Here is a 13676-nt window from a genome sequence, read left to right on the forward strand (position 1 = left end):
ATTTAAAAAAAAACGCATTCAATATCATTTGAAGTGCTAACTTTTTAATGTTTCGGATTGGATTAATATTGGACTAATTTCAGGGCTTCAAATGTTGTAAGAAAATTCACTGTAAGTATTAAGAAGTATATCCGATCCAGAAACAGCTTTATACTAATTAAAATATTTTTTTCAGCACATCACCAAATAACGGGCGAAAAAAGTGTCTCAAAACAAAAAAGGACCTGTTAAACACCTGTTACCAGCCAAGTGAAGCACACATTTCACTCTCTGAAGACAAAGTTAAAGGCGAGAGATCCACAAACAACAGCTGCGCTAAAGTCCTGGCAACAAATCATAAAGGGGAAACTGAAATTTGTGGTTAAATGGTCAGTTTTGCCTGAGAAAGTTCCTAAGTACAGCACTTGGTTCTTCCTTGATTATCTTCATCAGTACAGGACAACCTGGAGCATCTTTTTTGAAAGAGTGAGTTCCCAGAAATCATAGCAAAGCTTTTGACCGCTCATGAAGAACGATCAACAAAACCGACTAAGTGATAACTGCTTGTTAAAGGCACAGCTGAACTCTGAACATCACACTGTTGCAGTCAAATTTACACGAACTCTCTCTAAAATCTGATTTATATTAACTGATCAAAGTATGTTTAAGGCTTGCTTAGCTTTATAGGCTATATGTTCTCTTTAGGTTATGTGTTCCACTGACTCAACCATAAAATCAATAATTAGCAGACAGCAACCACATAAATTGATTTTACTGCATATAAAGTTTAAGTCAATTAATTCTACTCGGTTGATGATTTAGACACATTTGACAAATTGTAAAATAATACAAAATATTATAACATTATCGCCAAACATTACATCCACAAAGACAAAAATGACCAGAAATGAGGAAAACCTGTGTCAGTTCTTCAAATATGTTTTAATTCAAAGACTAAATAATATCCCACTGTGCCCAAATATTTCAACATATGCACAATTACTTGAGGAAAACATAATTTAAAAAAAAAAAAAAATCACATCAAGAATGTATAAAATTTCACATTGTTAAAACTTACAAGAGATTTGTAATGGAGTGGAACTGAATTATTATACACTTATAAAACAAAAACAAAAACAAAACATATTATACAGCTGAAAATACAATTAAAGGCCAAGTGTTATACTACTCGAGAACAGAGACGGAAGGACACTCGTTAAGTGCGTATTATTATTTCAGATTTATAAAGAGTCATGATCTGTATGACGATTGTTGCTACATCATCAGTTTAACAAGAGCATGTTGTTCCAAAAACAACAAAAACCTCGGAAAACCAAAACTAAACCTTTAAGGAAAGTGTACTCTGCTCTCAGCTAACATGCTGCCAGTCACAACAACTGTAATCCCGTTGCTGGGTTTCAGTTTAAGATTTGTGAATGTTTAACTACATTCATCTTAATCTGTTTTTTGTGTTTTGAGATCTTAAAGGTGTTTTTAGTGTCAAGTCTAAGTACGGGGTCAGTGAATAAAGTTTTCAGTAGATATATTGTGAAATATTCTCACTCGACATGACACTGGGCTGAAATCGAGAGAAATTACAAGTACACAAAAGTACTTTTTTTTTTAAGTGTTACTTATGCATACTTTGCATAACCATCCACACTGTCTCTTTATTTGGGGAACACTCAATTAAATATTTGACCAGTAATGTCACTGTATATTCTGGATAATCACTACTATCTCAGATGTCTTGGGTCTTTTTAAAACAGCGGCTTGCTCCTACTTATAGCTTGTGGGTCGTGTCTGAACTTTTGCTTCTGCTCTAATGACTTTAGACTGTCATAGTAATAGGGTGAATACAAATTTAGCGTAATAAGTCCATACTAGGTCAGTTTGTGATGATATATTTCCCACTTTTCAGATATTTCTGTTGCAATATAAACACAAAAACTCACCCTATGAAAGCAAAAAAGGAGGGTAGGTTAGATTTACAAGAAAAAAGATGACCTACCCAACAGCTGTTTAAAAAACAAGTTATGAGATTAAAGTTATTTATGAGAACAAACCTCAGGAGGTAATTGTACTTTTTTCCCCTGTCATGGGACAACGTCAATGCATTTTTAAAGGTCGTATGAAACTCATCACACCACACGCGCTGCTGCTAGGAGCACATTCTGCCTTCAGCGGAAGAGCCAATCAAATAATCGTCTACTTTGCAATCAGATTAAGACATTTAAAAAATGCTTGTAATTTCAGCCCAAAATCAACATGTCATTATTATAATCCAGTATGAATGGTCATGAATTTGAAATAATCACAATTCAATTTAAATAACTATTTCTAATAGAAGGGTACCTTTGGCAGCTCCTTTATTATTAAATTAAAAAAGAAAGCAGTTGAGGTGCACACTTGTTTTTACCAAAACAAATCTTCTATTAACTTTGTCGTATGTAGTATCAATGAACCCGGTAGCATGACAACAGTGTTAATGCTGGGAATCAAACCTGTGGGCTAATTCCTAGGAGTACAGTTGTCTGAAAGGGCTACTAAAATGTGGAATAATGGTAAGGAGGGTGAGGGATATTCCTCAAGTAAGAGTGTGAATCAACCAACAGCACACTAACCACACAGAGGGCTGACTTCAGCCTTGTCCAACACACTGCCAAAGCCAAGACACATAACAGTCAAGTAGAAAAGCCCTACACCTACATAATAAAACATCTGAGAAGAAACACGCCTGGATTATAACGTCACAACTCCTGAAATGCCTTTGGTGATTCTTAAAATAAACCATTTACATTCCAGAGGTAAGTCTGTAAAGTTTTGATATACATCATCACCAAAAATTACAATAAAATGGGACAAAGTGTCACCAGAAAACCAGTGGTCTCCACTCTGCTCACATTTTTCACTATTTCTGTCTGTGATGATGTTGAAGTCAGTGAAGTGCTCTGCAGTTATTACAAATGCCCACATTCTTCTTCACCAAGAAATCACATGTTGATGACCGTTCCAGTATGATGGGGTCTTTATAATGTAATGGTTCTTTAGGAGGCATCCCCTGGCACACAGAGTACTTCTCCAGACCCAAAAGCAGATTGACCACCTCAGTCACCGAGGTTAGACGTGCTGGGTAGCAGTCGTACAGCGGGTGGGTGGGGAGCAGCGGTTGCTTTTGGACCGTGACCTGATAGAAGAAGCCCGGGTCGATCAGCACCATGGTGTCAGTCATGCTGGACTGCTTAGAACACTGGATGAGCTGCAGCTGCGGGCCCTCCACCATTATAGCATACCACAATATGGGCAGTACAGAGGAGCGTAAAGAGTCTAGTAGTTTCATGAGGTGGTTTTCTGCATCTGTACCAGTCCCAACCGAGTTATCAGCCAAGCTGAAGATCTGTGTAATCTGCAGACAACAAACGAATAACAATACATACACATATGATTGTTTTTGGGGGGTACGGGCAGCCTCAGCAGGACACTTACCATGGGCAACTCATCTTCGTCTTCTTCAACAACTTGCTTTGTAGTTTCTCTGGCACTTTGCGCTCTCTCTGCATCCCATCTGTTTTGCTGCTCCTGTATTGACAAAGTTGGTCTCATGAGAGTGACGCCTTAGTCTTTAACTTAATGCAAAATTATAAATATTAAACTACACCCAGCCCACACCTGCACATCAAATTGAGTCCAACAACACAGTTTATTATTAATACACTGAAACTGTTTGAGGACAGAAATGAATCCTCTGCAGCTACAGGAAACCCCTGGTGCTGCTAATGGAGATTATGTGAAGTATCGGGTAGCAGCCTCTGGGGAGCCCACAAAGAAACTCCACACATTGTAGTTCCTCAAGTTGCTATTTGAGGCTGGCTTATAAAACAAGTCAGATCCCACAGAATCTCATGTTAAAACACCCAAATCTTAAAGTCTGGTTAAATAATTAAATAAATAAAACAACACCACCCCACTGTATGTGGGTGAATTTTACATAATTTGACATTATTAAACTGTTACTTTGTACTACTTAGCAGCTAGCTGTGTCTGTTGCATACATCCATACAGTTCATACACCATGCCAACACATCTTGCGAGGGCTAACTACAATTCAGCACTCTAACTTTTTATCCAAATATATATGAATGTAAAGATGTGCACAACTATGCCGTTACTTGCAAAATTGTGTTTGTCTATAATTATGACGTAGAAGAAGATCAGACCAGCTATGACAAATGCAGAAATTCTTTTATCTCTGTGTAGACACCAACACCACCTCTGGAAAACATCAAATAGCTTCATGTATGAAAAGGGCCACATTTTTAACAATTGGTGAAGTCTCAAAAAAGGAAATCTACACTCTTCCCTACACATAGTTTAGATAAGGAGGGCCAAACAAACTTTGACTGTTATCATATTTGAAATAGATCGTGGAAAATCACATATGTTCGTCCATAAACTGACTGGCAAAACAAGTGACCACAAGGACAAACTGAAGGACAGCCAAGGAGAGGGTGGTGACAAGTAGAGAGCACAAACAGCTTGGCAGCAAAATGCAGCCATTACATTACAACAGATCACATTAACTTTTGTGGGTGGCCTCGTGCCAAATGTTTTAGAGACAAACCGAATCACTGCAACATCTCTGGTTTAGTTTGAAGGCGTTGTTACAGTTTGTAACCCTTCTGTCTTTCATGCTTCTATTCTGTAAAACTGCAATAAAGGCAAACTGCTCAAAAGCTTCATTTAAATGATGCTGTCAAATATTGAAACAACAGCAAAGGACCACGAGAACTGTAACAAGAAGCAACAACCCTGACATTACACACTTTACTTGTTCAGACTTCATTACCAAACAAAGGTTAAAAAGAAAAAGACCACAGATTTAAGAAAACGGGGTTCCAGTAAGTGTTCATGATACGAAAGTGTAAATAGGAGGCCGATGGCTCGTGATGAGTCGGGATCGTGCCATCGTTCGGCATTGGTCAGCAATAGCTTTTTACACAATCAGCCAGAAAAGCGCAACAGTTTACAACAGAGCTGTGAGACATTTGAAGCAAACCTCTTGGTGAGGATCAGAAAGAGCAACGCTTTTGTTTAAGTTAAACTTACCTGGTGGGGGTTGCTGTGGTTGCTGATGTGAGGGACGCCGTCTGACAGTCCATTCTGCACTCCAAACTCGGAATTATTCAACTGCTGAAAGACAGCGTTACGTTGAAATCGTGTTTCTGTTTGAGATGAGGGGCACTTATCAAAATATGTGCAGACTGAGATCTGATTTCAAACCTGCATAGATGATTGGTGGTTTCTCACATTCGTGTCAAAAAAGCTTTTGCTAGACCTCACAGGTGACGAGCTCCAACTAATCTACAACGGCAGAGCAAAGCCAGGTCAGGTTCACAATTAATGGGGTGATCGAGTCGTAGCTGCCAAATGACCTCAAAAATAATCTTTATGAGCAAAGAGGAAACAAAATAAATGACCAGAGGCGTTGGACACTCACTGGTTGTAAATTACTGTCATCATCTTCATTATCGCTTAAATCATAGCCCATTTGAGACCCTTTGGTTTTCTTTAAACCTAACTTGCGACTGTATGTGTAGTGAGGTCTAGGCCGGCCTGGCGGAAGCGGGCCATCTGGTCCGTAGTCACCTTGTCCCATCTGGAAGGGCAGCAAATGCCTCTGCCAGGTAGAAGCAGAGGAATTTACTTAAATAAATACTGGAAGAAGCAGTGTCATTGAAAAACTATTTTACAAAATTGCATCTGTCAGAGTCTTACCATTGCCTGCCTCTGACACTGCCGTAAGCGACATTTCTGCCTTTTCTTGTTACTGCCCCCAAACTTGGGCTTGTCTATACAGAAATCACACGTGCCACAGTCTTTCCTGCAGAGACAGGCCTTGCATTCTCCACAGGAACGTCGCTTCCGCTTTTTGTGCCACTGAAAACAAGAAAATTCACACAATTGGGTCAAAATAACAAGACAACAGTGAAGAAATCACTAATAGAGACACACTTTTATCAAAGATATGCGACAAGTACGGGCTACTATGGGCAAAAGGTGTCTTAGGAATTACACAACTTCTATTTCCACGATAAATCTCCAAAATGTAAAAATGTGCAAAATTCAATGTTTACTGAATCAATCTGATTAATTAACTGGTTGAATAAAGAGAAAGTTAAAGACAAAAAAAAATGTGCAGTCGACTCCAACAGTCTTTAACCAACTAGTGCTGAGGTGTCTAAAGGGTACAGGGGAGATTGTCTATATGGGAGAAAAGTTATTGTTTGCAATCAGCCTGAATGAAACAGCAATCCCACTGATGTGGAACAAAGTGGAGGCTGTAACTTTCCTATAATTAATAAACAGCACAAAAATGTCATTGTGTTTTCCCATATTGGCTTTCCATTCTTTGAGGTTCGGCTGGTGCTTCTTCTTCTGCAGTAGTTTAATGACACCAGTCTGCAGAATTGGTGCCACCAACTGTTGATCACAATCCACCTAAAGCCTAATATTTTTATAGCAGTTGTGAATAATGTTTGCATTTATTTACACATTCTGGAAATATTGCTAAAAGTTGTACTAAACGTGGATGGAAACTTGGCTAATGAGTATATATTCCTAAAATGTATTCACCTCTCTCCCACCCATCACAGCCTGAGAGGAGTCCTCACATCAGCTGGGAGTCGTTGCATGTATTGTTAAGAAGTGTCCCTTTTTTAACATGAAACGTTGTTACGTTGCAGTTCATGTAAAACCAGCATGAACAGAACTGTAACACTAACGAACTTTCACTCAACTTGAAGTTGCTATTGTGAAATGCTGCAAAAATTCAAGGTGCTGGAAACATTCCTCAGAGATTTTGGTCCACATCGACATCATCTAGTCACACACTTGCTGCAGATTTATTGACTGCACCTTCCTGATGTACATGTCTCATCTCACCACATCTCACAGGAGCCCTATCTGGGTGTCATTTGGGTAAAGTGAACTCAAGAAACCAGTTCCAGATGATATGAGCTTTGTGACATTATCCAGTCAGCAACAACACTTACAATGATGTTTAAATGGTGTTCAGTTGGTACTAAGAGGCCTAGAGTGTGCTCCGAAAATATTCCCCATAACACTGTAACACAACCACCAACCTGAACCGTTGATACAAGGCAGGATGGATCCATGCTTTCATGTTGTTTAAGGCAAATTCTGACCCTACTGTCTGAATGTTGTAGCAGAAATCATGACTCACTGGGGAGCCTCAGTTCCATGTTCATGTTCTGAGAGGAGAGGCATGCAGTGCGGGCTTATGTTGCTGTAGGCCATCGGCTTCAAGGATTGATGTGCTGTGGGATCCTTTTCTGAATACCTTGGTTGTCACAAGTGGTCATCTGAGTTACTGTTCCCACTGTGCAGACTAGGGCTGCCATAAATGATTATTTTATTATGAACTAGTCACCGATTATTTTTGCATCCATTGGACGTAAAACGTACAGCTTATTGCACCAGCATGCGTCTGCTCTTATATAACTATCATTAGCTTAAAGCTTGAAGTGTTTAAGGTATGTGCTAACCAAAAATAAAGATAAGATGATAGTTTATTAAACCTTTAATGAAATTTGCAGATTTTCTTGGTGGAGTTTAATAAACTCAGCCGTCTGCTCCTTGCTATCTAAAATGTAACAGGACACTGGAGTAAATTCTCAACCATCTCACACTTGTGTTTAATCAGTTTTCTGTTTGACATTTATTCAGCTGTGTAAAAACTATAACTTTAATCTCAGCCAAACCGATTTACTCAGGAACAAACAAAACACTGAAAAAAGCCAAACAATAACATTTTTAAGTTATCTAAGGGACTTATATATCATGTTTAACCTGAGTAGCGAAAGACTGCGGACGGTTTGAAAACGATGTGCCGGGAGTTGAACCTTGACCTCCCAGCCAGCTCGTCTCCAAAAATGAAAGTATACACCCGACCCATCCTTCAAATCTGGGGAAAATAAGGACGCATTTGTCGGCCACATTTGGAGAAGTCTTCGAGTTTGGACAGCCTTTGTTGCGTCGCTGTAAAGTAATCGGCCTACAAATGCGGCCCCTGAATTTGGACACAGCTACAATACCGGACACAGCTTCTTCTTCTTCTGCGTTTAACGGCAGCTGGCATCCTTGTAGATGCATTGCTGCCATGTTCTGTTTCAGTCCATTACTACACTCTTAAATCGTACTACTAATTCCTAAGTCTTTCAGGATCTTAAAAAGCTTCAATGAAATGTGTCACTACCGTGTGTCTGTGTGTGGTAAAGGTATATGCCTTTATGCAAACGTTAAAAAAGAAAAAGACCTAAAACACTCACATCATCATCGTCATCGGTTGACAACTCATCCTCATCATCAACATCCACATTGACTGAGAAGTTCTCCGTGTCACTGCTTTTGAGACTGGGGTGCTGTGTGAAGACAACATCAGCACGAGTAAGGAACGTGATTGTTCAGCACGATGCTATAAATAACACATTTGATAAGATCAGAAAAGTGTTACCTGTGAATCTGTAACTTCACCCTGTAAAATCAAATGAACATTTTAGAAAATACAGGAAACAAAGCCAATCAAAGTGTTAACAATTCAGACTATACAGACTTTATACCTGGAAACTCATGCTGTCGTCAAATGTCTCTGAAACGTCACTGTAAGGCCTCTGCTGCATGAAGCCTCCACTTCCAGGGCCCTGGAAGAACATACCAAATGCATAAGAAAGCAATATTGATGCTAAAGTAATTTAAAAGTATATAAATAAATAAAAATCAGTGTGTAGCTGTTTACCTTGCGAATGGGACATATACATTTGCGTTTTCGGCATATGCGTCTCCGGGATTCTGGGCTCTGCAGCCCATGTTTGCAATTGGCACACTGCCCACAATTGTCGGTGTTATGACATCCCACGCACTGACCACAAGGAATCCACTACATGTGGCATGGACACAAGGAGAAAGACAGTTTGCTTATTTAATAACATTCATGAGAAATGTGGATTGTAAGACACACGGCAACAGTTTTTATCAGAATTTTAAAGGAAAATGAAATGAATTTAAGAGCATTTCAATATTAGCATGCACCCTTTGAGCATTAGTTACAATGTGTCCCTGCACGCAGCACATTACCTTTCTGAAGCGAATCATTGGGTGTTCTTTTGTCTTTGACGCTGCTGGAAGTGGGGAAAAAATTGTAGGTAATGTTACAAGGAGAATCCATGTTTCACCCCATCTTCAGCCAGCTGTTTCCCTTTGATATCAGATGCAGTTTTGATATCTGATGCAGTTTTGCCTCTCACTTATAATTCTACACACTTATGCACCAACGTACCCCAACAGGAGGGACAGCAGGGCCTCTTTCTTTGTTTGTCATACCACGTGCCTGTGAAGGAAATGCCACATCTGGCACAGATCCTGCAGACACACATGATGACCCCCCCCCAACCTCAAGTTATCACAAGAAGCTGACACTTGTAATGATGCTGTTATGTTGCACGTAGTAACAGACTCACAGTATGCTGTCCTCTGACCCGATCTCTCCATTTATGGAAGGGAGCGGACGTGGCTGAGATGACGATGGACCAGGGAGTTTAATTTTATCCTCTGCAGGTGGATCCTCACTGTGAGACCCTTGATTCGGCGATCCCACTGTTCTGTTCAAGGGGGCATTTGAATGATTGGAGTTGACGTTTTTCGACCCGAGGCTTGGGGTTAGTCTGTGGTGGGAGTCAGGAGTGTCTGCCCCCTCTCCCCTCTCCATCCAGCTGGACTCTGAGGACGATCGCTCGCGGACCTTTCTCTAAAGGATGAGAGGGTGAGGATAGCAGACTCTAAGTCATGCAGTGCAAATCTTCAGTGCCTTCATGCTTAAACTACAAAGAAAAACACCAAGCGACACCTTTCTGCTTCGAATTCTTGGGAGCGGTGTTTCGCCATGGTAGAATTTGCCCGTCTTGTACTCAAAGTTAGACAAGTCCTGTCCTTCCAGCACTGAAATCAGCTCTACTCTGCTTCTCACTCGATCACCACGAGGACTGCAAAGGAGAAAAATAATTACAACCACAAAAAAAAACAAAATATTCCTTTGATATTCAGTGCACGCTTCAGGAGGAGTGTAAAAGGTAGCACCATTAATATGTCAACAACTGTACAGGTGGATTCTTTATTCCTACAAGGCCGTATTTACCTTAAGTAATATACATCCTTTTGGCCAATACTAGATCCTGAGCGCCGAACGACCTCTTTGCGCTTCCAGCCCTCCCCCAGTGCAGGGCATTCAACCCATCCCTCGTCAGGGTGCGATCGTTTACGGCGGGGTGCATGAAGCCTGAATTTAAAAGAAGACACACACTCCAACATTTTAGAAATGTTTAGATCACATTGAGGGAAAAGAGACTGCAAATACATCACCCTGAGAAACATGATGAATAATAATAATAATATAATAAATAAAAGTTCTTTTCACAGATACAGGCAAAGTTGCATTGAAGTTTGAAATGAGCTCAAATGAGACATTTAAAGCTCTGTTTTCATCGGTAGCTCCTCTGAATATTTGAAAATACACTTGATGCTTAAAATGGTCAGAAAGCTTGTGCAGCATCTTTGCACGCATGCATCCCCACTGCCCGCCCTGTAGTAACAATGGTAAAAATGTGGATCCTGTGCTTGCTCACCAGCATAGCATCTAAATTTAGTCCAAAAATATTTAAGATAATGCTGCTCATTATCAGATTACAGCAAAAGACCTAAACCTATTCCCAAATTGCTGGCTTCATCAATCGGTTACACAGTGACACAGATATGTCGATCCTCTGAACCTCACAGTAGGAAAGTAATCAATCAAGTAAAATAAAATGCAAGTTAGAGTTTTCTATAACATGGCAGGTATATTTTGGTAGTTATTTTAACGATTAGAGTTTGCATCCTATTTGAGGGCACAGGAATCCATGCACACTCTAGTAACACCAAAAGAGCTTGTAACATACACAATACTGTGCAAAAGTCATAAGCCATCTCTAATTTCTTTATACTTTGCTTTCATGAAACCAGACGTTCTTGGGATTTCTTTATAAAGTGGTCCTGAGGGTTACTTCTTCAGGCTTTTTGAAGGTTACTTTTAACTCAAGAGATGAACTAGTGTTGCCTAAACGTAACAGAGAAATTACAAAAAAAAAATTCAAATTGTACCTTTTGGTACATTCTTACTAGTAGTTTGAGGAAACTGGACAAGCAGAAGACAAAAGATGTCTCAGCCTAAAAAAATCATAAAGAGAATCTGAAAATCATGTTCTTAAGGAACAGGAAAAATTTCAGCAAAGACCTGAAACAGAACCTGAGTGACGCTGAAGTCTCGTCAAACACACATAGGTGGGCTGTCAAGACGCCATTCTTAAGGAAGGGAACGGTGGACGCCAATTTACACAAGAAGTGGACCTTGAGTCTTATGGAGTGATGAATCCAAATTTGACACTTTCGGTCAAACCAAATTGTAACTTTAAAGCTTGTTGTTAAAATTAGCGTGGCTCAAGAATTTTGCACAGTACTGTACATCTGTTAGGCAGTAATGTGACAGTCTGATCAGCTGGACCTTTCTGTCTTGCAGGGGCTTATATGATCTATAGCATGTTAGAGAAAAAGCAACTTTATGAGTAAATATTACTACAGCATCACATGACCACAAAGGATAGTAAGAACAACATTATTCAACCTACTGATATATCTTTTTGAAGGTGCTCTCACTGCCACCCACACTCTCACTCCTTTCACTTTCTCCTGCCAGACTCTCTTCCTCTGGATCATTTCTATCATTGCTTTCGGCATCGTCATCATCATCTTCAAGTGGCTCAAACCAGTCAACAGGAGGCTCACCACCAGAAGATTTTGCCTCCTCTTTCTCCTCTGTTGCCTTTTCTTTCATGGGACCAGAGCTGGGGCTTCCTATTGCATTTACACCATCTGAGGATTCTGGAGCTGCTTCATTTGTCTCATCTATTTCACTGCTCTTCTTCTCTGACCTTTGTCCTATATCCTCTTCTACAGTGTCTCCTTTACAGCTGTTCTTCTCTGCGTTTTGTCCTGCATCTTCTTCCACAGTCTCTGTGCCCTGGAGTGGGCTTTCAAGCGTTTCGTCATCCATTGATTCACAAGTTTAATTTAAGTTTCCTCTATAGTCCGTCTTGCATCCCATTTAAAGATGTTTATGTCCACAGTGCCCCTTGATGTCCTGGCCTCTGAGGTTAAATGTGTGCGGCTGCTGGTTGAAAGCTGGTCAATTTATCATGGCAAAGCCTGTGGTGAAAAAAGAAAAATAGAGGCTGATTATAAAAATGATCTATACAGCATGTACAGTTAACACAGCTAAATGGCTGAGAAATTGTAAAGTTAGTTTCGAAATAAATCTATTCACAGTTCATTATATGGGACTATAATATAGCAATGTTAGCCAGCAAACAAAACGTTAGCATTAGCTAGCATAAACTGCTAAGTTTTGTTACTGTTTCAAGTTGTGTCATTGTTTGACATGCAGCACGGATATTTTGGTGACACTGAGATTAGCGAGACACTAAACAGTAGTGTAACATCAACGCTAGATTAGATGAAGTAAAAGCATTATAAGCGAGAGCAACGTTAGCCTCCGTTAGCTATCGCATATCTCCATGGATGATTTCTAATCCGATAAACTGAAATAAATGATGTTTATAGAAGCTGTTTATCGCTACCGGACTACAAAGGTTTGTGGCCACTTGGGTTTTCTAAAAAACACGCACCCACACACACCTTTAGGTAATATTCCTCAGATGTTTGGGATAGTGATTTCAACACGTAGCTCCCCCCATTCACTTAGCGCTAACGTTGATAGCTACCCTGCACCTAGCACTACGGAAACGGTGGCATTGGACACAACCAAAGACGTCGAAACACTCAAGATGCAACTCCCCCTAGCTTGTGGAGGGTAGCACGGAACTGTTCGTTGGATGCGGTTAAGGTGTTCTGTGGTGTCTCCCCTTTGTGTGTGTGTGTATAAATAAGGTGAGGGACAAAACGCGCTCATGAGTACATCGTTATTTCACGCGCGTGTATGTGTTCACTGCCAACAGCAAGTCAAAAGCAACTAACTGGCACCGCTCCGTCTTCTCCTAAGTGAACATAGTTTTTATGCTTATATTTGCTTTTTTATATACAACTTAAAAAAAATGCTCACCTAAAAATACCTTCGTATTTAAGAAACACTGGTTTCATTTTTTTTTTAAATTCAATTTGTAGCACCTAAGTGAAAAATGTACCCCATATCAGTGCCAAATCACCGCAGAGCAGTTTAAGCTGGCTCTGCTGTAGACTGCATCATGCTGTAATACTACCTACCACTTCTTAACATTTGTTCACCGTTATTAAACTGTACCTTAGTTCAACGACTCGTTCAAGCGCGGACGGGCGGGGCTGGTGGGAGGGGGCGGGATTAAATAGAGAACTGAACAAAAGACGGAAGGGAGGGAAGCCTCTCATCCCGAAAGTGTCATCTTCGTAGCCATCGTCTTATCCCTTTAACAGTGCTGCGTTAGAGACCGATCTGAAATCAGATTTTAAAAACCATTAAAATATTAAATATTAGATTAGATTGTGACGTCTTTTTGAGGCACTACATAATCTCGGTGTTTTCAGGGAATTTACAAGAG

General features: G+C 40.0%; 1 protein-coding gene across 1 annotated transcript; it reads right to left on the reverse strand.

Annotated features, from left to right (window-relative positions):
* Positions 1–902: 902 nt before the first annotated feature.
* mbd1b (methyl-CpG binding domain protein 1b) lies at positions 903–12904 on the reverse strand. Its single transcript, XM_084927611.1, has 17 exons — positions 12781–12904; positions 11715–12291; positions 10190–10330; positions 9902–10037; positions 9516–9802; positions 9335–9417; positions 9133–9176; positions 8795–8935; positions 8619–8699; positions 8513–8533; positions 8328–8420; positions 5755–5916; positions 5477–5656; positions 5260–5340; positions 5086–5169; positions 3466–3558; positions 903–3385 (listed from the first exon to the last, which is right to left on the reverse strand). Exons 2-17 carry the CDS (start codon positions 12137–12139, stop codon positions 2918–2920), a joined length of 2520 nt encoding a protein of 839 aa, XP_084783737.1. The 5' UTR covers positions 12140–12291; positions 12781–12904; the 3' UTR covers positions 903–2917.
* Between the last annotated feature and the right edge of the window lie 772 nt (positions 12905–13676).

This window comes from Perissodus microlepis, chromosome 5 (genome assembly GCF_051167445.1).
Source record: "Perissodus microlepis isolate ML-2025 ecotype Zambia chromosome 5, ASM5116744v1, whole genome shotgun sequence".
NCBI classification, from domain to species: Eukaryota; Metazoa; Chordata; class Actinopteri; order Cichliformes; family Cichlidae; genus Perissodus; species Perissodus microlepis.